This window comes from Crocodylus porosus, unplaced genomic scaffold (assembly GCF_001723895.1).
Source record: "Crocodylus porosus isolate Cpor-Errol unplaced genomic scaffold, CroPor_comp1, whole genome shotgun sequence".
In the NCBI taxonomy this organism is placed as follows: domain Eukaryota; kingdom Metazoa; phylum Chordata; order Crocodylia; family Crocodylidae; genus Crocodylus; species Crocodylus porosus.
Window position 1 is genome coordinate 39,239,501 of NW_017728951.1, and position 25,909 is coordinate 39,265,409.

At 44.6% G+C, this 25,909-nt stretch overlaps 1 protein-coding gene across 1 annotated transcript in view; it reads right to left on the minus strand.

Annotated features, from left to right (window-relative positions):
• Nucleotides 1-4,989: 4,989 nt before the first annotated feature.
• The window catches only part of PDLIM1 (PDZ and LIM domain 1), a 48,233-nt gene continuing 27,313 nt past the window's right edge, over nt 4,990-25,909 (minus strand). Inside the window, exons 3-6 of the mRNA XM_019556128.1 lie at nt 16,827-17,023; nt 11,137-11,291; nt 7,867-7,984; nt 4,990-5,541 (exon numbers count right to left, since the gene is read on the minus strand). Of these exons, the coding sequence (XP_019411673.1) occupies nt 5,355-5,541; nt 7,867-7,984; nt 11,137-11,291; nt 16,827-17,023 (657 nt within the window). The 3' untranslated portion in view covers nt 4,990-5,354. The remainder of the gene's footprint in view (nt 5,542-7,866; nt 7,985-11,136; nt 11,292-16,826; nt 17,024-25,909) is intronic.

A 25,909-nucleotide genomic window follows, 5' to 3' on the forward strand; every position in this document is an offset into this window, starting at 1 on the left:
ACACAGACCCGTACAATGGTCCACAATGGTGGAGGGGGTAGGTTGAAGAAGTTTCTCAGTCTATAGTCTTATCACGGGGGTCCTCTTCAGGTGGAGTGGAGTGCTCTGTCATTGAAAATTCCTCTCGGAGTCCATTAGGTGCAGAGGGGGATTCAGGCAGTCCCCTCTGGTTCCAATCCGGTGGCAGTCAGCCTGGTGAGGTTGGTGTATTGGCGATGGTCCATGATGTACTCAATGTAGATGTCATGGGACCAACGGATGGTGTAGGACACCATGAGGCAGTGTATCAGCTTGGCATAGCAGTGGGAGATGCAGCAGGCACACAGGATGCTCTCGTTGCTGGGGTCCAAGCATTCCTATAATCGCGTTGACCATCATGTCATAGCTGCGGCCCCTCAGGATGTTGGCCAGTGGGACGTAGTTCTCCCGCTTGCAAGCCCAGGAGCCAGTGAAAGCTTGGCACTGGTTCTCGAAGGGAATGGTGATAGCCACGATCACAATTTTCTTGGCCTCCTTGTGGGTGATGATGATGTCAGGATGCATCTGGCTCTCACAGCCCAGGATGGTGTGGTTCACAGAGATCTCCCCCACTGTGGCCAGGACGGCCTTTGCCAGGCACTCATGGACAGCATTGTGGCAGAGCTGCCAGGCTCTGGCATGTGGCCTGCATTTGCACAGCACATGGGGGATGGTCTCTGCAGCATAGCTGTACTGCAAGCACCTCTTGTCCTAGTGGCCAAAGCGGACAGCCCTGTTTGCTACATATCAAGCTTAGGCAAGACCAGCCAAGTTCCTCATAGCTGTAAACAATGGCTCCTTGAGTCATTTGATCCAAGTGGATTAGAATCAAAGTACTGAAAATATGGGGAAGTAATTCAGTATAATGCAGTGATAATGAAAATAAATGAGACCTGAGTTAGGACTGACTTGCTGGGGGACAAAGGGTGTAGGATGTTGATGAGAAGTGGCTACAAAACAATCCCTGGAGTTCTGCAATACATGGTGCAGGATCCTAGGAAGTCTGCTGCAGAACTCCAGGTATTCATGGATTCATAGATTATTAGGGGCTGGAAGGGACCTTGCAGATCATCGGGTCCAGCCCCTGCCCCACTCTAGGCAGGAAGACAACTGGGGTTAAGGGACCCCAGCGAGGTGACTGTCTAGTCTCCTCTTGAAAGCCTCCAGGGTAGGTGACTGCAACACCTCTGGATGGAGTTTATTCCATAGTCAGGAGTTTGTATCCATTGGTCCTGGTCTTCCCCAGGGGTGTCCTAGTGAACAGTTGTTTACCAAGCTCCTGATGCACTCCTCTGATATAGCAGTAAGCTGCTATCAAGTCCCCTCTCAACCTTCTCTTCTTTAGACTAAAGAGGCCCAGGTCCCTCAGCCTTTCCTCGTATGGCTTGCTTTGCAAGTCCCTGAACTTTTCTGGACCCTCTCAAGTTTTATCACATACTTATTGAAATGCAGTGCCCAGAACTGGACGCAGTACTCCAACTGTGTCCAGTGCTGGATGCAGTACTCCAGTGCTGAGTACAGCAGGAATATCACTTCCTTAATTTTACACGAGATGCATCAGGTGATGCATGCCAACATGCTATTTGCCCTGCTGACCACTGCCTCGCACTCACGACTTATATTCATACTGTGGTCAATCATTACACCTTGGTCCCTTTTGGCCATGGTGCAAGTCATGCTGTCACCACCAAGCCTGTATGTATGTTGAGGGTTGTTTGCCCCCAGATGGAGCACCTTACACTTGGAAGTGTTGAACTTCATCTGGTTCCAGTCTGCCCAACTCTCGAGCCTGTCCAGGTCTGCCTGTATCTGCAACCTATCTTCTGACATGATCGCACTGCCCCATAACTTGGTGTCGTCCGCAGACTTGGCCAACAAGCTTTTCACTCCCCCATCCACATCATTGATAAAGATGTTGAAAAGCAACAGTCCAACCACAGACCCCTGAGGGACACTTTGCACCAGGATGGCACAGATCCATTCATGGGAACTCCCTGGGTCTGACTCTGTAGCCATTTTCCCACCCACTGAACTGTCAAACAGCTGAGCCCACAATCTTCCAGTTTTCCCACAAGGATATCATGGGATACTAAATCAAAAGCCTTTTGGAAGTCCAGGTATATAGCATCTACCATGTCTCCCATGTCCAGGTGGCGAGAGACCTGGTTGTTGAAGGAGATGAGATTGGTAAGACAACGCCTACCCATGACAAAAGCCACACTGGGTGTCATTCAGAATCCTACCTTCTGTGAGTGTACCGCACATAGATTCTTTAATGAACTTTTCCAGGATTTTCCCTGGGATGGAAGCTAAGTTGACAGGCCTATAATTGCCCAGGTCCTCCCTCTTCCCCTTCTTGTAGATGGACACAATGCTGGCCCTCTTCCAATCCTCAGGGATCTCCCCTGTGCACCATGAATTCTGGGTTTCGCAATGACCTCAGCCAACTCCTTCAGCACTCTCGAATGGAGTTCATCCGGTCCCGCTGATCTATAAATGCCTAGCTTTTCTAGTTGGCATTGCACCCACTCAGCATCCACAGTGGGGAGGCTGTCAGTCCTGTCATGTCCCCTCAGAGCCTTATCTCACTTGACTTTCTCCTTGGTCCAGTGAAATACTGAAGAAAAGTGGGCATTCAGGAGTTCAGTTTTTCCCTGAATATTGTTACCAGCTGTCCCAAAGTGTTAAGCAAGGGTCCCACACTTCCATTTGTCTTCCTTCTACTGCCTACATACCTAAAGAAGGACTTCTTATTGTCCTTGACTTCAGTAGCTAACCTAAACTCCATTGCCACCATGATTTTCCTGATCGTTTCTCTAAGTGCCCATCACTATTGTTTAGTCCTCCTTGAGGACCTTCCCTAGCTTTCACTGTACATACACCTCTTTTTTTCTTTTTTAAAGGACTGCAATGTCCCTATTAAGCCAGGAGGGTTTGCCAGCCCTTCAGCTGCCTTTCCTCTTTGCAGGAACGGTTTTCTTTTGTGCTTTGAGGATCGTGTCTTTGAGCAATGACCACTCTTTGGGCACCCCATTTGCCTTGCCTTCCTGGTCCTGCATCACCTCCCCTATTAATGCTCTAAGCCTGTTGAAGTCAGCATTTTTGAAGTCCAGGAGTTCAATCCTGCCGTTTGATTTGTCAACCTTGCAGCAGACGTCGAACCTGGTAATTTCATGGTCACTGTCACCCAGGTTACCCTCAATGTTCAAGCCGCACAATTGAAATCACCCATGATAACCAAGTCCCTTGCACACATGGTCTCTGTCAGTTCTTGAGAGAACTCCAGATCCAGCTCCTCCCCGTGGTTTGGTGGCCTGTAGTAAATGCCTAGTTAGCTTTCTCTCACCTCCGCCCCCCCCTTCTCTGTAGCTTGACCCAGAGGGTTTCAAGCTGCTTATCTTTGGAGCCAATGTCAGCCTCCAGAGAGGTGTACTGCTCTCTCACATAGAGAGCTACCCCTCTGCCTTTTCTCCCTACTCTATCCCTTCTGTGCTGGCTACAGCCCTCTATGGCTATACTCCACTCATGCAAGGAGTCCCACCAGGTCTCTGTGACCCCTACTAGGTCATATTGCCCACTACAAAGCAGAAGGGCTAGCTCCTGGCATTGGTGTACAGGCAGCTGAGGCCCCCAGCTGACACCCTCGATTTCCTGGGATGCTTTGAGAAAACTGTTTGGTTAACATTTTCAAAAACAGTTGTGCTAGTGTCCTCCACCAGGGAGCTTTCCTGTGTGCCCATCCCCAGGCATGCTCCACTTGGAGTTTCTCCGCCCCCCAGCAAAGTCAGTTTTATTGTGCTGAGCAGGGTAATTTCTCAAGCCCAGACACTCATCAAAATCAAAAGCTAGTGCATAGTTTCTCACAAGTGTTGCCCAAATCATGGTTCATGAACCATCAGTACCTTTGGAGAGATCTCTAGTCAAATGGTGCCAAGTGGCAGCTATGAACAAAGTCCTCTCCCCCAATATTACTTTATCTCATGAAAGCAATTGCTATAGCTGTCATATGGCTCTTAACTGATTGTAAATCAGGTGGGTAGGATGCCTGTGGAATTGTGAATAGTCAAACAGGTGGCCACTGCACTCTTCAATAGGCAGGTAGTATCTTAATTTCCTTCATCAAATGTCCTCCTCACTTGTTGCTCTAGAGGTTTGAGCTTCCCTTTTTTCATCCACACTGACTTTGCTTTCCTCCAGGTCAGTGGCTAGACATGTTGCATCTAGATGGGTCTTACTGTCATGGGCTGTTGATCATAAACAATGTATTTTGTGGAGGACCTAACTGAAACCTTTTCCTGATCACCCATATGCTGGTGGGAGGGGGTTGTTGAAACCAGATACAACCTGGAATCAAGTCACTCCCTTCCCCTGCCCTCCCCCCACAGCTAAGACACAAACTCTTTTCTGCCCACAATTCACACATGGCCATATGCTGCTTGCCCACATTCAACACCAGTGACTCCTTAGCTTCATAGAAGAATCAGGTGTTCCTTCCCACAATGCACTGACTCATACACTGCAGAAACAGCAAGTTTGGTAGTTTCTAGATATTTTTCGATAGACATATTTGAAGTATTGGAACCTGCCCTTATAAGCTATGCTAGGAGTAAAGGGGACACACCATGGGGGTGAAGAGCAGGTCCTAGGGGTTGCCACTCTATGCTCTCACACAAGCACACAGGTGAGTGAATAGGGTCAATGAAGATAGAGACCCATCTCCATGCTCAGCCTGCTGCTCAGGAGAGCAGAAAGACCCACTGATGAACAAGGAAGTGAACCAATGCAGTGGACCCAAAGAGAGGATTATGGCTTACCATCATAATTCCTTCTCTGAAGTGCTTCTGGGCCACACACGTTTCTTTACAGAGGGGACAACATACTAAGCAGCACTTCCCATCTATACAGAATGAGGAACATGCTTGCAGAGAGGGGAGAAGTCCAATGTGTGTTTTCACAAGAAATGCAGACAAGTTTGCCACATGGATTCACCCCATTTATTGAAAGTGAACAGAAGGCAAAGAACTGAGACACAGCACATCTGTGATTTGGCTTTGGCTCCCAATTTCTGTTTGTAACCAACAATGAAAGGAGAAGGATCTGATAGTAAAAGAAGGGATCCCAATGAGTTCCTCAGCTTTTTCTTCTAAAAAAAAAGAAAGTAAATGTGGAACAATTAGTGACAGCTATTGCTAACAGATGAAGGATTAATGTGGCAGCAAAATAAAAAGCCATGCCTAATATTCCTTATTGCAAGGAGAATTCAGAAAGGAGTGGGGGGGTTGTTTTTTGAGAAACAGCTGTGGAGAGGGGAAAAAATGTGTTGTTGATGCGTTCATTCACTTTGGGAAGACAGTGACCACTTCATAGCCCTCAGGGGGAGTTACCCTCTCCCGGGCATGCTTCTCGCAGTAGATGCAATCTTCCACAAAGAAGTGTCCTTTGTGCTTGAGGTTTGTTCCACAGTCGCTGCACACATAGCACTCTGGGTGACGGTGCTTGTCCCGGAGCTTCACAAACACGCCCCTGGGGAAAGCAAACAATGTTGTTCAGCTGCAGAGTACTGGCAGCCCATACAGGCCTCCACCCCACCGCTGGGCCATGTGTGCTTCCAGACCATGGTAATCACAGCTGGCAGCACACAAATGGGAAGAGCAAAGCGGCGAGTGAGAGAGAGAGAATGCCGTCCCCCAGCCAGGAAGAGCAGGAGAGGTAACCCGCAAGAGGCTAAGGATTCCTCTTCTCACACAAGGGGGTCAGGGTGTATGCCTACCCCCTGGGTAAGCAGATACTACAGACCTGATTTTTAGCGGATATAAACTGATGATATCCTAGTGGCTTCAGTGGAACTATGCTGACGTACACCAGCTGAGGATTAGCCCCATCACTGTCTGGCCTGTGCCTCCCTTGAGAAGGCATTTTTAGAACAGTTCTTCCCAGATTTTCAAATTCATGCACGAAAGAATTTCCTCATCCTCTTGGAATGGCACCAGCTCCGATGCTCAGGGGGCCATGGACAGGGGTAAGGGTCAGGATTAAATATCTTTCACTAAAAACTGACTCCAATGCAGCCAGTTTGAACTAAAGGCTGCAGAACCAAAGGGCAGACCTTAAACTGGCAACTTAAAAGTCAACCAGATGGTTGTGGGAGAGGTACATTGGGATGCCCCCAAGGTATATTTTCAGTTGTGGTGGATGGTAGCCACTGCAGTGAGCACTGCAGCTGTGGCATCAGACTGCTTCATTTAACATGAGCTGCCTCCTTTAGGAAAGCTCTGAACAAGAGTATTTTCAAATAATTTAAACTGAAAGAAGGAATGGAAACTACACAGCAACTCGGCAGCTACTGGGAAAAGCTCCAGAGCAATTCACTAAGAGTATAATTTGACGCAAGCCACAAGCTGTATTTTCCATAAATTAATTAGGTCCAGTGCTATTTACAGCAGAGTGTGTTCAAGATCTACCCAGCTGGGAGGCTAGCTGCAGAATCTGCAGTGGTTCATGTTTTACATTACATGACATACAGCTCTGTTGACAGAATTCATTTATGGCCCATCTCTTACGTTCATCAGTTCCAGCTCTCCCAAGTCTGTTTGATTTTGGTACAAGGGATCTGGGCAGGAGGATGTGAAGAAACTCGGGGGGCACTTACACTCAATGCACAGTAATTTGCTCTACTTAGCAGTTAATTTGCTACCTGCAAATGGCGAGTAATTACTGCACAGTGCTGCACGTGTAGACTCCCTGTGATTGCAGTTGCAGAGCAAGAGCTGGCAGCTTCCTACTGCTGGGACAGGAGGACATTTGTTCCCACCTGGACTCCGGTGGCAAAGTCCACCCCACCAGCAGGCAGCTCCCAGGGGCAGGGAGCAATCTCCCACTCCCTGTTGCCTGGCTGACCAGGAGCAAATTTGTGTCTAGGCCCTGTAATTACAGCACATTGGATCAATCTCCTGGCAAATCTACATGCACCCCCTGAAAATAGGACCCAGACCTCTAAGCTCCCAGTCCAGTGCCCTACACACAAAGGCATGCTGCCTCCTTCCCTCTGCCACCTGGAGCAGGTCATGGAACTTGATGTCATATCTGGAAGAGCTGAGATGTAGGGCCTACCACAGGTTTACACCAGTGTAACCCCTCTCCCCTCCCACTGGGGTGAATTAGGAGAGGTTTATAGCCCTACATCAAGGTAGCTCACTAGAATCTGGTACAGAGTTACTCCAGGAAAAATCAAGGCATAAACTACCCCACTGTTGTTTACACTGGTGTTGGTGCTGTGAGTCTGCTTCTATCCCTGAGTAGCTGTTTGCTCAATGCAAACAGACTGTTTTTGGTTCACACATCACCTAGGGGTAGGTAACCTGGGGGAGCCTGTTGTCTGTCTGTTCTGGACACCAATATATATTCCATAAGTGTTAATGTGTCACATATCCAGACCCAAAAAGATATCAACCATGGTTTGGAGAGGACATTTTGTTTCCCATGCCCAGTGGCAGAGTAGTTTGTATGTATCAGCTAAGATACAGAATGTTACATGTAGCAACTGTATCTGTTCTATGTTAACCTGAAACCCAGAAGCCATCCACCTACACTGAGAAATCCAATCCTGGCTCTTTATGCAGGGGGAAACCTAACCCCACCACATAGAGAGGGACATGGGGGATATGCAGAACCCTTTGCAAAATGCCAAGAGCCTGATTTGTAGAAGTGGTGAGCACCCATAGCACCATCTGAGCTAAATGGAAGCAGGGAGGTTTTGAATCAGCCCTGGAAAATTCACCCCTACAGACATGCACAACATCTACCTGTACATTCTGCTCTGTTAACACTTGCAGCAGGTTAACAACTTACACAATGCCAGATCCACACTTGTCACATACGGGCAACTTCTGGGCATTCCCAATGGAGGAAGCCACTTTGGTCGTGGGGGGTTTCACGCTTCTAAAGCCAGAAGGTTTACTTGCGTCTCCTGTAGATGGGGAGAGAGCACAAGGATTAGGTGACTGCACCAACTTCAAATGAAAAATGGATGTTATTTTTCTAGCTTAAATGCAGCCACTGGTCAGGTAGGAGGAACGAATCCATGGGGGTCTGATGGTCTGTAATGTTGAAGATTAGACTAGGTTGGCTATTATCAAACTCGAGCATGTAGCCCCCCCAAGATATGTGCCAAACTTCTACAAGATCTACCAGAAGGAGGAATAGGAAAGTAGTAGAAAGAAAAAGGGGAATATAAATGGTCAAAAAGGAAGAAAAGGGATTAAAATAAAGTCTGTATGTTGTGGGAGAGGTTGCAGGGTGCTGGGACTATCTGTAACATGACATCACAGTGATACAGAACAATATCACATGTTTTAAAAGGAACACATGACCCCAAATCATTTGAGAAGAACTGGACCAGATGATCTGACCTTAAAAATCTAAGAAGCCTAGTTTATGCAAGCACCAATATGAAGGTGCTTTAGAGCTCTTTTAAAAAGTAACAGCCTCTCTAAAAAATTTTTTTATATTTCTACATGGGTGGAAAAGAAAGTGAATTACAAAGAGCACTCAATACAGTGTGGCAGCAAAGAAGGATTGGAGAAAGAGGTTTTAGGGAAAGAGGCACGACACATTACAGGTCAAGATAGAATAAGCTTGCCCTCCAGCAATCTGTTTTAGTGCAGACAGGAAAGGGAGGGGAGGTGACACCCCTGCAGCTCTCTGACTTCTGTGTTACTCAAACAGGAGTGTGGCATGCACCCAGCCTTATCAGGGGAAAAACCCACAGAAACAGCAATAAGGTCAGAGTCAAGTCATGTTACAACCCTGCCTCCTCAGCATTGAGATAATAGAGGAGGAAGCTGGGTCTGTTGTGCAGTTGCCAGCCACACCTCAGTGTGTCACAACAGGGCAGAGAGAAAGGCTGAAGTATGCCAAACAGACTTTACAAGACTGAGGTTGCACTAGTCTGCCTGTAGGTACCACAGCTCTGCCGTTCAATGTTGCCTTTAGGCCAGCAGGCTAGCACAGCTCTTATCTACCACAAGGACTTTCATAGTGATGTAACTACATCAGTGAAGCAAAGAAGGTACCAACCCTTGATGCTGATGCAATGTACCAGCAAAAAGAAACAAAGCTTGTGCTAGCAGAGTTAATCCTTCAGCACACTACTGGACTATCTTTCAGCAGTGAGAACCCCACTCTGCACCAGGGCAATTCATTCATGTTCATGTTTGCAACAAGAGAAGTCTGGCAAAGTAGTATACGCCTCACCACATGCCAGGAAAGATCTAGCACCACCTCCAAGTCAAGAAGACACTGGTGTGCCTCACTTAATGTAATTCTTGTTGCTTCCTCCAGCATCTCTCCTAATGTTCAAGCAAAAAGGAGCACACAGAAAAGATGCTCAGGAACTGGCTCACATTTGCACATTTCAAAGATATTTTTAGTTAATTTTTTTTAGCAAAATAAACCCAAAAGCAATATAATAAATTATCAAGGCCTTTACATGAAAATTAATCCTGCTCCCCCCTTCCCCCCAAGCCAATTCTAAGAATGGAGAGAGATGCGAGTCAAAATACAGAGGGGCGGTGTTATTTCAAACATTATTAACAACATCCATATTCCAAGGTAAATAACGATCCCAAAAAACAGGTTAGGCTCTTTGCTGGGGTAAATTATCACAGCTAGTGAGGCCAGTGGAGCTGTAAGACACGACTTACGCCAGCTGGGGATCTGGCTCACTTGCTGCTTACGAGCCATAGGATCCTTCAGTGTTTACAGTGATAAACAATGAGTTTATCACAGCAAACATCATCTGATTATGTAGCATCAAACATCTGAGCTGGAATGCCAGAGCCTGGGTGACATGCTTTAGGGGAAGCACGTTCTTGGCAATAAACATTCTTCCAGGTCTGCGTAACTTTTCCGCTCTTGCTGAGTACCAGCAGTAATCAGCTCAAGATGAAACCAAGCAAAAGGCCACTTTTGACTCTTTATCAAGCAGGCAAATCTCAGGCTGGAGGGTTCCAGGAATGCTACAAATCCTTAAAAAAATAAAATAAAGAGGCATTTGCCTCTTATCTTCTTCAGTGCTACTGAGCAAGAGGTGGATACTGGCTTTGTAGTTAACAAAAGAAATGAGAGTTCCAGACAAATCAGTTCTCTCCCACAAACAGGCAGAACTCCCAGCAACAAGTTAAAACATGTATCCTAATTACAGTGTCCCTCTTTACACCACAGCCATGAGAATTTATCTTGAATTAGGGAAGAAGAATGTAAGAATTTAATTTGCTTCTATATGCAGATTACTTAATTTAAACAATGGAGTTTAAATTTTGCTTGATCTGTTTCACTTTCAGGCTAACATGCACAAACTTCAATATGCCACTGTAGATCTTAGTTTAAAAAAGAAGGTTTTAATGGGCACCACAAAAATATTCAACACCATGTTTCTTTTCTTACTCAAGTTTTTTGTTTCTCTAACTTCGTAAAAGAAAACAGAATTCTGACTTGGACCTCACGTATGTATAGGCCTAGACCAGCCCAGTGAAGGCCAGATAGCATTTCAAAAGTTTAAAAATGTCTAGCTAAAAACTTCTAACTTCTCAGATTACTCAGATAATCATAACTCAGATTTTCTATTTTGCTGCTTTTCCACTGTAACTGAACCTGATTTTCTCCCCTTTCCTTGCATAGAAATGAAAACTAAACCCTTTAGGATGCATAAGAAGATTGTTCTTTTATGGTACCTTCCTTCTATAGTATCACAACTAAAAGATCAACTCTTAATGTAAAATGATGAAACCTGGTCTTCAGCATTTCCTAAATTTTCTGGGGATTCCTTCTTGGTATTTTTTCACCTTGGCATCTGTCAGCATAATGTCCATGAAGTAAAAGTTAGAAATAATAGGCACATATAGAGAGGAACTATATGAAAAGTATATCATGTGGTGCAGAAGTTATGAAAGAACCTATTAGTTTCTTTGGAAATATGCAAATACCACTTTAAACAACCATCTTATGAGGAAGAAGAGTGTCATAGGCTTTTGTTGTGGTTATTAACCATAAAGTATATCCTACAGGTCACTTTAGGGCAATGAGCAGGCCAGCCAGACTGAGAACGCAGTAACTGCTTACCTGTCTCTTCAGATTCCAAAATTTCTTGCAATACCAGGAAGGAAGCAGATTGTCTGGGTGGTTCATTTGCCTCTTGGTTCTCCTGCAGCATCTTGTACACCTCTGACTCCTTGTCTACGACAATGTTACTTGATGGCTGATGAGGTTGGTCTAAGCTGAGGAGAATTTAACACACATATATGATAAATGATTGATGATTAAAGTGATACCATTGCCAATGTATAGATATATCATAATGTAAGATTTCTAAGTGCTTACACATATGCACATGCACACACATGTGCTTGTGCCATTAAATACTGGCAGTGCTAGTTGTGTTTGCATACGAAATCTGCAATTATAGGTGAGGTTAGCCTATGCGAGGCCTATTAGAGCTTCCCATTTCTGAAGGATTGCCATCATTCCTCAATGCATTTTTTTTGATGGCTCCCTATTTGCCCACTCCTGCTCCAGTCAGTGCTGCAGTTCAATTAAAGAACTAATAGTTACTTTCTGGGAAATCATAGTTCTACTGAAAAATAATGGCCTTCAGTGCCACAGAGGATTGGGCTGCCCTCAGAGTTTCCTCAGCCACTTTGAGGGAAGGCTACATGGCTTTCTCTTTCACATAGGCAGAGAACAGAGCATGGGGAGAAAGTTTATTTTAGGAATGAAGGAGAAAGTGTAAAGTTAAAATGGAGCTTCACAATATAAACTGAGTTTAAGCTTCAACGCAGTGGGGATCATGACTCTTCCTACCAAAAAAATGGCTTGACTCACTGCAATAAGGGCTGCCCAATGTCTTGGAACAGGGAGGCAAGCAGGGCCTACTTCAAGAGATCAAGTTCCAAGAGCTATTTTTTTTTAAGTGAGAGTTAACATTTCCATTTTACAATGGGGACATTAAGGCACAAACCACTTAGGCAATTTGCCTAAGGTTACAAAGCAACCCAGTGGCAGATTCAGAAATAAAGTTTCAATTCCTGATGTTTATGCTCTGGATTCATCTACTCAATCCCACCGACCCCCTTCACATTTCTGTTCTCATTTGAGTACTGCAAATACTCATAGAATCATACAAAATTGGGGTTGGAAGGACGTCAGGAGGTCATCTAGTTCAACAACCTGCTCACAGCAGGACCACTCCCAACTAGATCATCCCAACCAAAGCTTTGTCCAGCTGGGTCTTTGAAACAGTCCAAGGATGGAGATTCCACAATCTCTCTGGGTAACCTGTTCCAATGTTTTATTACCTTCCTAGTGAGAAGCACATTCTACTCAGCACACTCTGCTTTAATAGAAACCACACTGGAGCTCAAATATAAAAGGCATTTATGCCAAATAAAGCATCTTAAAAATGCAATTGGAAACATTACCCAAGATCAAAGCAGAAAAGAATGGGACATTTGACAAAGAGCCTCTGTGAATGCTAGGTCACATAAAGTATAATTAAATTTAAATGGTTGGTCAGGAAAAAGCATCATTCTTGCATTCAGTAATTGCCTGCATTGCATATAAACATCCTGAACTTCAGACTAATTTGCAGAGGAAAATCTTTTTCATGACGATGAGTGTATTTCCATGCCAATGTGTATCCAAGCCATCCAGGGGTTAGTTGGCATCTGAAATACTACAAGCACTAGAGGTAAACTGATTGCAAACGTTATAATACACATTACCATACAAGAGTCTCATAAAACAGGTCTATCCTGGTATAATATTATGGGGTGAATCCATGGTACAACGTTCAGTAGACACCCACATGTACACACATATACATGAACTTTTCAAATGTGTCACATTTACCTGGAATTCATATTCAGGACAAGATATCTGTTATACAGAAAATTCCCCAGATTATCCCATGCCCCCATTCTATTTAAAACATGTAAATTGCAACCTGAAGATCTCCCACTGCCTGTCCCACCTTTCAAAATACTGGGCTGACTCCCATCTGGAGGGCTAAGGTGATTTAGTCATGTGAACAGGAAAAGCCAACACAAAATTGTCTTCAGGAACATTTGAGTCAAAACAAACACAGAGCATTTTAACCGTGCATTGTGACAATGCACAAAACTGTACAAATCAGACCTTCAGTGATAAGCAGTGATACTTACTTGTTTTTTTTTGGGGGGGGGGAGATATTGGAGGGGGTTAAAGAAAATGAGACATTAACAACAGAACAAAAATAATTTCATGTGTGTTCTCAGAAGAAGGTACACACTGATTGTGAGACAAAAGGACAGGTAGATATTTCTTGACTTATATTAGGAATAAGAGCTCACAGAGACAGCTGTTTCATAAAAGACTACTCCAACTTCCTTTTGTGGGGATTTCATAGTTCCAAAAAGAGGACAGCAGAACCTTATTAGTTCAAGACAGCAACTAGCTGAAACAATAAACTTTGAAAATCAGCAAGAAAGCAGCCAGACAGAGTAATGAAAGCCCACAAGATATAGGTCATGTCTACATGTGCATTTACACCGGCTTGAATTTAGTGGGAATAGGCCAGCGTCTACACAAGGAGGCATTAAAGCACATTTATGCTGTGTGTAACTTTAGTCCCAGGTCAGTCCACACATGCAGTGTTACTGTGTAGTACGACATCTACACATGCGTTACTACGCAGTAACTAACCGGGTATAAATTTGATACCTCCATAATGCAGATATCAAATTTACACTCAAGTCAGCATAAGTCATCATATTTACTGTGCAGTACAGGTGTGCATGTGTAGATGTACACCCATACTGTGCAGTAATTTCAGTTACTGAGCACTAAATGCACATGTGTAGACATACCTGCAGTGCCAACTTAGTTTTGATTAACACTGGATATGATTATCATACTGTGACACAATTTGGAAAGGTAACTAAGGTCCTAGAGACACTGCTTAATACAACTGACACTAAACTTCTGCTACAAAGTTAGTTGAGACCACTTAGAGTTTTTGTTACATTATCCAGTGGTCTGGAATTGCCAAGAGAACTAATGATGTATTACTGTTCCAGAATTATGCAAAACAAGCCAGAAAAGTGACCTACCATGAGCAATTTATGCCCCAATTCTACTATAATAAATCTAGGGCTGCCCGCACTTCTGCAGCTGTTGTTCTACCACAGCATCTGGGTGCATGGATCTTTACAGTGACTGTGGGGCAAGAACTCTTCTGTTCCAGAAGGAAAAGGCCCTTGCCAGTTGAACAGACATGATGGTCAGCAGAATAAGACGCATGAGGTGTGGTCATGCAGTTCTAGTTCATCTAACAGAAGGGAATGAGCCTGGACACAGTGGCCTGTTCAATGTACTATATACTGAAATAGGGGCAAACTATTTTGTTCCAACAATGAAGAGGTAAAACCATTTCAGATGTCCAACTCATTTGAAAGGATCTGGCTTCTCAACTGTTCTACAAGGGTGTCTGAGATGGTCAGACCTAGGTCCCAGCACCACAATTCCAATGCTGTACATGCTCAACAACAGGATGGCTTGGTCTTTGACACATGGTGACCACAAAGATTTAGGGTAACTCAGAAGCAAGACCCTGAGATACAGTGCTAGGGCCAGCATGAGAAATTTCCCAGGATCCGTACAGGTTGCTGTAAGCTAATATGATATTTAAATGGACTTTCATTTCTAGGCCCCCAAACGCTGACCAAAGGTGATAAACATCTTTCTCCATTCCTCTTACAGATGGGGAAACTGAGCCAGGAGTCAAAACTCTATACACTAGGGCATACTGCTCCAGAATACAGGATAATACCTGACTAAGAGGCAAGCCCTGGGGAGGAACAAGCTGTTGTTGCCAGAGGTCAGATCAACTCATCCAAATAAGTGGCCTCAACTTCCTTTGACACATAAACAACCTGGCCCATGGTTCATGATTTATTTCACCTAAGCCACTTCCCAGCTGACAGACAGCAGAGATTTCCAGTCACTGGCAAACTCGGGAGAAGGGGTGAAAGGTTCTACACTTATCCTTGTGGTTGGGTAAATCCAGAAGAAATACCAGTTCCTGGAGGCACATGTTCCACCTCCCCCCACCTACCGCTGAACCAGCACATGCAAAACAATCACTCTGCCAAGTCCACCAACCATTTCTGTTGATTTCACCACTATGGTTGTGTGTGTAAAACAAGAGATGACAGTGGCAAACCGATCTGGCACACACTGGCGCTTCATGTGGTATATGACACACGATGGCAAGGGCCCTTCTGTGAAGAGTCATGCACTAAGTTTCAAAGGTGAAATGTAACACTTCATAGTCTGTGTGACAGGCCCACACCATGAGCAATGGACAAGTATGAATCATTTGTGAAGACCAAGATGTGGAGAGTGGCACGCGTGTCTAGTCAGCCACATGGGCAGCAGGCAAATATTACCTGAGAAAAGTCGGGCTAATGGAAGAGATCTGCCCTTGTAAAGTATCCAGGATGTTTTCCTGTGAATAGAGCTGCAGGGGAGAATTAAACTGCACATGCAGCACTTTGAGTCCTGGCACCTCCACTTCCACAGGGCTGTTGGGGCAGATTTGGGCGGCTTGCTTCAGCCGTTCAGGCCCCACTCGGACTTGGCTTGGGATGGAGGAGGTGCTGTGCCTCCGCTGCAATGGAGATGCAGAGGCCTGCAGCTGTAGAGGGTTATAGACTGATGCGAAGGGAGCCTTCAGCGCAACTGTAGGTGATAAATGGCTACAGACAGGAGGTGGTTACCAGGGTTTTTAGTTGGTTAGTTTTTTTTAATTTGGAGAGTTGAGAGACAAATACAGAGGAGAAAGAAAGAGAGGAAGGAAGACATTAATGAAAGTCTACATTCAGTTCCCAAGCAATACAGAAATGAGCACATTAAACCTGCTTAGGTGTTCCTTTCACTAGAAGAGCATGCCATAACAGAGATCCTCTCTAGGTTCAGACTTCTGGCTGATACTGCTGTTTCAGTTCACCTCTTTGTCTCCATAGCCAGTAAAGGTGTTACTGCAGTGCCTATAGGTACCCCGAGGCTGGCTCTAACCTACCTAGCATAGATAATAGCAGCAGAAAGACATGGTGGCAGGACTTCAGGGTGGGGTAGCAACCCAAGTACATACCCAGGGCCCGCCGCAGGCTTCCACAGCCTGCACTGAAGTCAGTGTTGCTGCCTTTCCACCACTAGGGAGATTACCTGTGCTGCAACCCCACCTGTGTTTGCAGTGTAGCCACACCCAAAGGCTACAGCCTAATAGAAGGGACAGTAAGCTCTATTTCCCTGTAAGATTTCAAAGCTACCCTGGGAAAGGAAACCCATCCCATCAAGGAACTCTTTCCCATCTACTAAACCTTCCTGTGTGCTTGCAAAGCCAGAATAGCTCATTAACTTTACAAAGTGCTGATGATAAAGTGTAGGGCACCTGTTTGGGCCAGAGCGCGATTTTAAGGGTTGGCATGTCATGCTGAATGCACGCTGAAACTGCTTCGGTCTCTGGTGAACAAAGAAACACAACATTGTTAAATTCTCTTCTGCATCTTGGAGGCAATTCCCCACCACGGGGAGCCGCTTCCCCATGGCCTGCATCCAGTCTCATGCCTGAGCGCCTTCCACATTCCTGAAAAAGAGAGGCTTGGGATTTTCACTCCAGGTTAAAGAACGGATATCCTTGCGCCAAGGCTGGCTTCACAACAACATACGTTCTGTCGAGTTTGGGGACAAGGATAGAAAAGTGGAGAAAGACTTACGTTTTACTGGGGTCCTGTACACCCCCGGCTGACTTAGACTCCACAGCATTGTTGAAGGTCTGGATGTTTTCTGAGGAGTACAGGCGTGCTGGGTTGTTGTACTGAGCAGTGATTACTTTGGGTGCAGTGCCTGAAGCTGTGGCAGCAGTGAATGGCATAGCACTCCGGTTGTGTGCACTTCCTATGTGCCTTATTTCCTGCATGCAAGGGAGCAAAGGCAAAATCAGGAGTGTCTGACATGCAGGTGGGGAGTGCAGAGCAGCCTGACAAATGTGCAACCACAAGAGGCAAAGGAATTACTTCCCGACTGGCACTCCAATGTGACAAATAGGGCTGAACTCTCAGGAGACGGTGAGGATCATTGCAGTGAGCATCACTTCTACCCATTTACTAGTGAGCCAAGGAGTATTTTTTGGCATCAGAGTCAATGCCTCACTGAAGTGAAGAGGTGAGGGCAAACCTGTCAGACTAACACTCGGAGCTGCCTGCGCTAGCTTAGCTGCATTTGGTCTCAATCTGTTGATGAAATATTTTGATTCTGGATAATGAGATAACCTTGTCACCTCATTGTGGATATAGTGAAGTCAACTTGCTTCATCCACTGGGATCAGGTGTGCAAAGATTTATCATGCAACTAGGCTTCCCTTTGGATCCACTATAAGTTTAAGGGCCTACTTTTAGGATGCCCAAACTTGCACACTTTAAGAGAGGTCATTCCCAGCTTGTGGGTGTTCAGTGCTATCTGAAATTCATATTCCTTTACCATGGTATAAGATGGTCACACAAAGTCAATAGGGAAACTTTCTAAAACACTTTACAAAAGGTGGGTCAGTATTAAACTTAGAGGTGAGTCATCAATGCAGAATGGTTAGTGATTATGATTATCTAATCCCCCTTCCTAACCTACTTCTGTCATGCTCCTCTCCAGGACTCTTGGTTATATAGACTTCCAGTTCTGTGAATATACCCTTGGTATTTCCAAAATACATGAAATATGGGGATTTTCTTGCACACAATGTTGCACATCCTGCCCCCCCACACATCCTTATCATTAAACTGCTCAGACCTCTTGGTCTCCTTTATCATGCTCTTCAGCATGGTATTGGAACAGATATTAAGGAGAGATAATTTGGCTTCTCTTAGTTAAAATATAAATGCTTTTGTAAGTTTTGCAGAATCTAATGTGATCCAAATGCTAAGCCATGTGACCTAATAATATAACCTCCTTTACCATAACTCCTGAACTGGCTTTCAATAAGCAAACTATCCTATATGTCTGAATCAATTTCCTGTTTACATCCCCTTGATGGCATTCTATTAAGAACATCAATTGTTAATGTAAGATCATCAATTTTTCCCTTGTGTAATTTACAGACTGAAGCCGTGATGATTTCTTACTAATATTCCCCAGCTTCTGCCGTGCGAAAGGCTATTTTTATGGTTAGGAGAGCAGTGTTATGCACCTTGAATGAGATTTTAACAAAGGGAGATTAGTTAATTATTCTGAGGGTTCTGCCTTGTACTGGTGTGTGGGAAAAGCTACATGGATAACTTCTACACATATTGCCTTGAGATGCTTGTAAGAACAGCTTCTTCCACCCCATGCCTGGATGACTCTGCCAAAGTCATTTCTTTTGAATTGTTTGATACTCATGAATGGGTTTCATTCTGTTTTTATCTTCTCTACAGGCTCTTGTACTGTACTAATCATTGTGGTACCTAAGGGTCCTGCAACAGTATTTTATATGTCTCTTTGGGAATGGGAGCCAGCTAGTTAAGAAAAGTTGGGAATGTAAGAAAAAATACATAACAGAAAGTCTTTGAGGAATCTGTACACATAACAAATGCTTTGTGTTAGATAGCCTAGTTTTCTGGGTATCAGTGGAGTTCACTTCTGTAGATATAGAGATGTAGAAGTAGAGGGCTGTTGTATTAAATGAGGTAGAAGGTTATCAGCCCAGGAAGTTAAAGTGTTAATGAGACTCTTTTGTACTGTGTCACTTGATTCTTAGCAACATAAAATAGGTACAATCTATAGACTAAAAAAATTTTAAAATTCGTGGTATCAATCCCATTTTTTCTATCAACAATCCAACCAAAAGGAGGGAGGTATTTTGGTTAGAATTTCACCCCTTGTTTCTAAAGGCTTTAGTGAGATCTTGTGCCATCTCTTTGCTTTGTTTTTGCCTTGTTCTGTTTCCCTGATAGATAAGCAACTGATCTTATTACCAGGGATCCAACTTTTCCATTGGCGGTGGAAAACCACAGATGTTCTCCTTTATAGGAGAAAATCCCAAATTCTCTCCTGTAAAGCAGAAAAAAACAGGAAATAGTGGGTCTCCCCTTGCAGGCCGGTGGAGTTCCAGCCTGCAAGGGGGTGCTTGGGGCTGGAGGCAGCAGGGGGCGCCATGCACACGTGTGCACTCACAAATACAAGTGGCAGTCAGGCAGTGTGGTAGACACCAGCTCCAGCAGCTCCCTCCACGTACGTCTACAGGGGCAAGGCAGTGGGAGGGCAGGCACAGGTGAGGGGCACAGGCGGGGATCTGGGGGAGCACAGATGATACCTGGGGGTGGGGTGGAGGAGGATAGGTTATGCATGGGGGGGCATGTGCCCACCCAGATTTCTGTGCCTACAGCGGGGCTCAGGACTACAGCCAGGCCAGACCAGCTGTAGGCAGGAGCCACATCCGTGGCCCAGTGGGCAGGACTTGGCGCATGAGGGAGTGCCATGCCATCATGGTCACTAAAGCGAGGTGTCCCCTGCCCGCCTGACAGCAGTGGGGGGCACAACTCCATGCCACCGCCACACTTGCCTTGGCGGCCATGGTAGCACGGCATTTCCTCCTGTGCTGGGTCCTGCCTGCTAGGCTGTGGAGGCAGCTCCTGCCTGGAGCTGATCCAGTCCCTGCTCCTTGTCCTTCGCCCTGTGCCTTGCTGGGGGAGCATAAATCTTGGGGGGGCACATATTCCCCCCACCGGTCACCTGTTCCACCCTGCCCTGCACACTTTATCTGTGCCCACACCCCTCCTTTCCCACACACCCACCCTGTTCCCCACACACCTACCCCCTTCTTTATACTGGGAGGCTGGGGGTGGGGGGAAGCAAGTCAGGAGTGAAGGGCACCAGCAGGGCTGGGGGGGCTGTGGCTTGGGAGTGAGGGGCAATGCAATGGGCAGGGGTAGGGCACCAGAATATCAAGGCTGCTCAGCACCACAAAACAGCAGTGGTGATGAGCAGCTAAGCCTGGGGATTCCATCCTGGAGGTGGAAGAGGGCAGGGGGAGCTCTAATTTTCCAGGATAAAAAAACCATAATATATATATAGGTATTTAGAACGTATTGTATTATAATGATTGAGATACTGATAAGCTTCCAAATAGCTTTACAATTGTACGTATATCATAAAACATCGCATTCAACTGATACCGATATATATAGGGGTGCTATATTTTAATTGCAGTAGAACACATGTGTTAGATTTTTAAATCAGATAATTTGCAATTTTTAAACAGAGAAAAGATCAGAACGCTACAGTACTGCTCAACTTTCTACAGACAGGTTTTCCCATTGCCCCAAGGCACCAAGTACACTCTACCTTGCCATGAGTAAAGCAAGGGGCTGAGGACACTGTGCATGTTCTGCCACTGCAAAGATAGAAGTAGCATGTCAAAATACACTCAAGAGATCCAAGGAAGAGGCTCTCGCCCCCCTTTCCAGTAGCCTCTCATAGCCCATTCCACTCTGACCTTCTCCTTGGTCCTGTGAGCAGAGGAGCCAGGAACTTCTGGATGTCTTTTTTCTTTTTTTTTTTAAGTCTCAGCAGGAGGACAGTCCAGTCAAAATCCCCAGGCTTAGCTGCTACCAACACTCAAAGCCTCTGAGGTAGGTAAAAACAAAAACCCAACCTCTGTAGCAAGAGGAGTGAAAAAAATCCTTCCCAGCTCCATGTGCCTAGAAGGGACAGCAAACACAACTCCACACATCATACACCTTAAGTGAAGAGCCAGAAGTCTCCTTTATGAAGAAACAGGTGATGAAAAAGAGCTAGGTTTCTTGGAAAGCATGTGCTTTAACATCAATTCAGTTTTGGAGGAAAGAACAGGCTGCCAGGTCATAAGGAAATGGTTCAATACAGTGAAGGCAAGGTCCTTTGGGTAGATGTGGTATCTTTTATTAGACCAACTGAGTAGTTGGAAAAAAGTTCTTTGCAACCTTTTGGGCAGAATCACCCTCCTTCAGGCACAGGCAATCTCTGCTCTTCTGAGACTCCAAGGGATGAAAGAAGCTAAGTGTGACAGGATGTCAGGGAGAATGTAAATAGGTGGAAATCAGGAAAACAAAAGGTAGAGCAGGGAAGGGAAGAAGAAAAAAGGCAGGGGGGCAGGGGGAAAACTCAAAGGTGAGTAAGGGTGATTCTACAGCAGGGGTTTTCAACTGGACATACATGTACCCCTGGGGGTACTTTGGAAGGCCCCAGGGGGTACATGGCAGTGGCATGGAGAAGCCAGCAACAGTTCCAATTTCACTGCTCCCCCCCCCTCCCCTTATCAGCCAGCCGCCAGGGTGCCCCAACCGAAAAAGGTTGAAAACCCCCTGCTCTACAGTACTAGCAATTCAAGGTAGAAAAGAGGATGACTATGAAAAAGTAAATAGCTCGAAATTAGGAAGACAAGGGCAGAAAAGGAGAGGAAGTGGGGGGAAAGAAAAGTGTAAGAGGTCAGGTCTGGCAGGTATCTGGTGGATCAGATGTCAGGCAGACTGTAAAGTGTCATAAATCTAATATCTATATTGAGTCCATGATTTTTTGTATCCAGCAGATTATGAAGTGAAGTTCCTAGGCTCATCTACAAAAGGTGTTTTATAAATTCACTTTGAGGATTAGAACCGAGAGACTGGAGATGGAGTGATAGTCTTGTGAGAAGTGTGCCCCCACAGGTAGTTGGGTATTCATGTCTCTGATAGATTTTTGGCGTATGGTTATTCTGGTTCACAGTTGTTGCTTGGTTTCTCCTACATATTTTCCAGCAGGGCATTTGGTGCACTGAATGAGATATATAACATTACTGGAGGTGCAGCTGTAAGAGCCGGGAACGGTTCTGTTGGGTGTGGTTATTGTGGGAGTGCTGCAGATGTGTTGGCAGGTTTTGCATTTCTTGTCTTGGCATGGTCTGGATCCATTAGGTGTGGTTTGGGTCAAAGGGAGTTTGCTTTTGGTGATGAGGTTAGTGAGGTCTGGTGCTTGTTTAAAGGCTAGAATGGGTGGTTCTGGAAAGATCTCTTTAAGAGCTGGGTCTTCTTCTAGTATGGGTTCCAATTGTTTGAGGTTTTTCCATGTAGGTTCCAGGGATAGGTGATATGTTATAACTAAGGGTGTGTGATTTGTGGGGATTTTCTTTTTGTACTGCAGCAAATCTTTGTGTGGTATCCAGGTAGCTCTTTCAAAAGTGTGATCTGTCTCTCTCTGGAACAGCATCCTTGTTGGGTGAAGGCCCTTTTGAGATTTGTGAGCTGACAATCATGGGCATTCTCCTTGGTGCAAATTAGTGGTATTGGAGAGCTTGGCTTTAAATTACAGCTTTCTTGGTGTGTTTAGGGTGATTGCTGGTTCTGTGTAGATATGTATGTTGGTCCACAAGTCTCTTATATATTGTGGTTTGAGAGTTACTATTTTGTATATTGATCGTGGTGATCAAAAAGAAAATGCTAGTGTTAGAGTATTCAAGTGATAGTCTGATGGAGCGATGATGATTGTTGAATTTTTGGTGGAAATCAACCAGAGACTGCAGGATTTCTGCCCAAATGATGAAGATGTCATCTATGTATCTCAGGTATACTAAGGGTTTGATGGTTCCGTTCTTGAGGAATTCTTCTTTCAGATGGGCTATAAAAAAGATTGGCATCTTGTTGGGCCATTTGGGTGCCCATAGCTGTGTCATGGTTTGGAGAAAGTGTTGGTTGTTGAAACTGAAGTTGTTGTGTGTGAGGATGAAGTTCAATGATATCCTGAGGTCTATAATTTTGCTCTTGTAGATACATGAGGCAGGCTTGGATGCCCTCCTGGTATATAAACAAGTGACATCCATGGTGGCTAGAAGGATATTGCTGGAAAGGTGATTTATGTTTTTGAGTTTTCGTAGGAAGTCTGTTGTGTCTTGGATAAAACTCAGTCTTTGGGCAACAAGCAGTTTTAAGATGGATTCAAAGAAACCTGATACTTCTTCTGTTAGAGTTCCATGGTTTGAAATGATAGGTCTACAGGGGTTCCCTTGTATGTGGACTTTAGGGAGCAGGTAAAAAGTCCCTAATTTCAATGTAGTCTCTAATTTCAATGCAGCTAAAAAAGTCCCTAAGCTCAATGCAGTGAAGAAACTGCCATGGCACATTCATTCTTCCTATCCTGCATTTCCCCAACACATTTTCTTTCTCAGTAAAGCAGAACCACAATAGTAGCTCTCTTCCTGAACATTTAAAGTTATTCTACCTGAAGGAAAATCCAAAAGTGCTCGACCCCACCCATCCTGCAAGAGACTTCAGTGGTTCACTTTCCTGGCTATGAATCATGTTTGCACAGGTCTCATAGCTCCAGGGAAGCAATGTGTTGAGTGGCATTTATCTTTCTTGCCAATTTGGGCAAGAATGATGTAACTGAAAGTGCTGTAAATTCTGGGGAGGGTTTTCTAAACTAAAGCATCTAAGGGCTTGTCTATGCAGGATTTTTTTAAACCAGGTATGCTGCTATACTTGTACTCTTATAGCTAAACTGCTGAAGTTGAACTGAATTAAACATGCATGCAGACGCTCTGGATTTGTCTACATAGGAACATTCAGAAAAAATAATGTGAATTAACTTTTAAAAGTGGGTTTCTTAAAACACAGTAATACATTAAAATAAATCGAACAGGAAAATGGACACTCATTCAAAATCAAGGTGGCCTTAATTTCTGTACTTCGGGTTTTTATTCTATCTAACCAATCCACATTAACTTTCTGAATGTCCCTCTGTAAACTGGTAATTCTTTATGCTCCCAATTAAAAGAAGCCACACAGAGTTATACTGGAATAGCAACAACTCTTTAAATTCACACCCCCACTGTAATCTGAACTGTCTGTCTTGTGCAGGTGGTTGAAGTGCATTATGTCCCACTAGCAGTTGTGTCCCTGTGGCAGATTAGGATGTTATGCTTTGTGTTTCTGTCAGGGTTGACTGTGGTAGCTTCACTAAAGGTTAGACAATGGATTTGTACAGGACTGTTTGGAAAGGGACAATCCTACCTCAAGCAGTGTGTTGTATTAGAATAGATGACCTGTGGAGGTCCCTTCCAGCCCTACTTCTCTATGATTCTATGATTCCCTGGTCTTTTAGACTACCAGTTTCCAAACAGTGGCCCAAAAGATCATGGCAAGTGGTCCACAGACAGCATCTCTTTCAATGATAAATTTAATGATAAGGGTGCATGAGAAGATTTAAAGCTAAAGGGTTATCCATTGGTCCAAAAAGTTAGAGACCCACTAGCACGGGCATTGCTGAAAAATCCCTTCTTGTTCAAAGAAAAAAACCCAGCTAAACCTGGTCTTAAGAATGAACTAGATGCCTGAAGTTGGGGTTTGCTGTGGAAACACAGCTTGTGATTACCTCTGGGTAGGTGGCAGGAACAAATAGCTGTTGCTCAAACTGCTGAGTACAGAAGGCTGAATCAAGTAACTGAGATATAGCTGTACTTTGAAGCAGGGATAGCCAGACTGCTTCTGAACCACATGTGACTGCTCATCTCATCACGTTGCAGAGAATGTTCTCAAAGGCTATGATTTTTTTTACTGTGTGCAGTGGGTCTGTCTTTCCAGCAGCCATAAACCAAGTCTGGCACCTTTAATTGCAATTAGCAGTCTCTGAATGGAAAAGGTCAGGGACTGATCAATACCATGCTACTTTAAATAACCATCAAGGATAGAATATGGTAGTTGAAGTCAGGAACAAAACATATGGATATAACAAAGTAATACAAAGGCCTCTTTTCATTTATGAGCCCATTAGATGGCAGTACTACTTGTTCACATACTCAAAGCCAGTTCATTCTACCAGCATATTAGTTTGTTATATTTGTGTATTTTGTCCCTGACCTTAATTACCATATGCTATTCCAGTTGGTGGTCCCTGGAGGGTTCTTTCAGCACATCCTGACAGTGACCAGTCCCCGACCTTTCTTGAGCCAATTGCCAATTGCAATGAATGGTGCCAGACTAGTATGACGATGTGGAAAGAAATATTTATGTCCAGAACAGGAAGACAAATCAGCGTTTCCTACTCTGTTGGCAGAAGACAGTGCCATAGAGAAAAAGTGGAAAAACAAAGGCTGCTTCCTCCTGGTTGTCCCACCCACTCTACTCAGTTCCAAGTGAAATCAAAGCCTTGCTTGTAAACTCTCTACAATCACTGCTTGTCATCACCTCCAGTTTGATGGTCAGTAAGCACTGAGCTTGGACAGCTGGTTCCCCTGAATGAGGCTCTTGTGTCATCCTCCCAGCACACAAAAGAGATGGACACGGCAAATACAGTCTGTGTCACCTTTTTTGGTTAGACTGGGCGAAGAACTTTTTTCCAACTGTTTAGTTGGTCCAATAAAAGATATCACATCTACCCAAAGAGCCTTGCTCGTCTATTCCTGCAATTCAGCTGCAGTGCATATGACTGGCACCTGTACTGATATATGCAAGACATTTCCATAGGACCAATGCTGCTGAAAACCTGTATCAGATATTCCTTGTCCTCAGCATTTGTGGGTTTGGGGTCTTGTCATATTTAGTGTTCCTAAGGCCCCAGTACCTGGAGTCATAAGATTATGTAAGAATCCCAGACTTCGTTTAAAGAAAAAAAAAAAAGGAGGTATCTTGCCATTCTTCTACCAAAGAAAAGTTACAAAACATGATCCTCCCTTGGCTCAAAAATCAGAGGGCAAGAAACAAAACCTAGAGTTTTTAACATCTCAGGATTTGGGGGGGATTTGAGTCATGATTTTGAACAGGTGGGGTTGGCAGTCCTGGATACAGAAGCTGAACATTTGATCTAATAAAAAGAAGCTTAA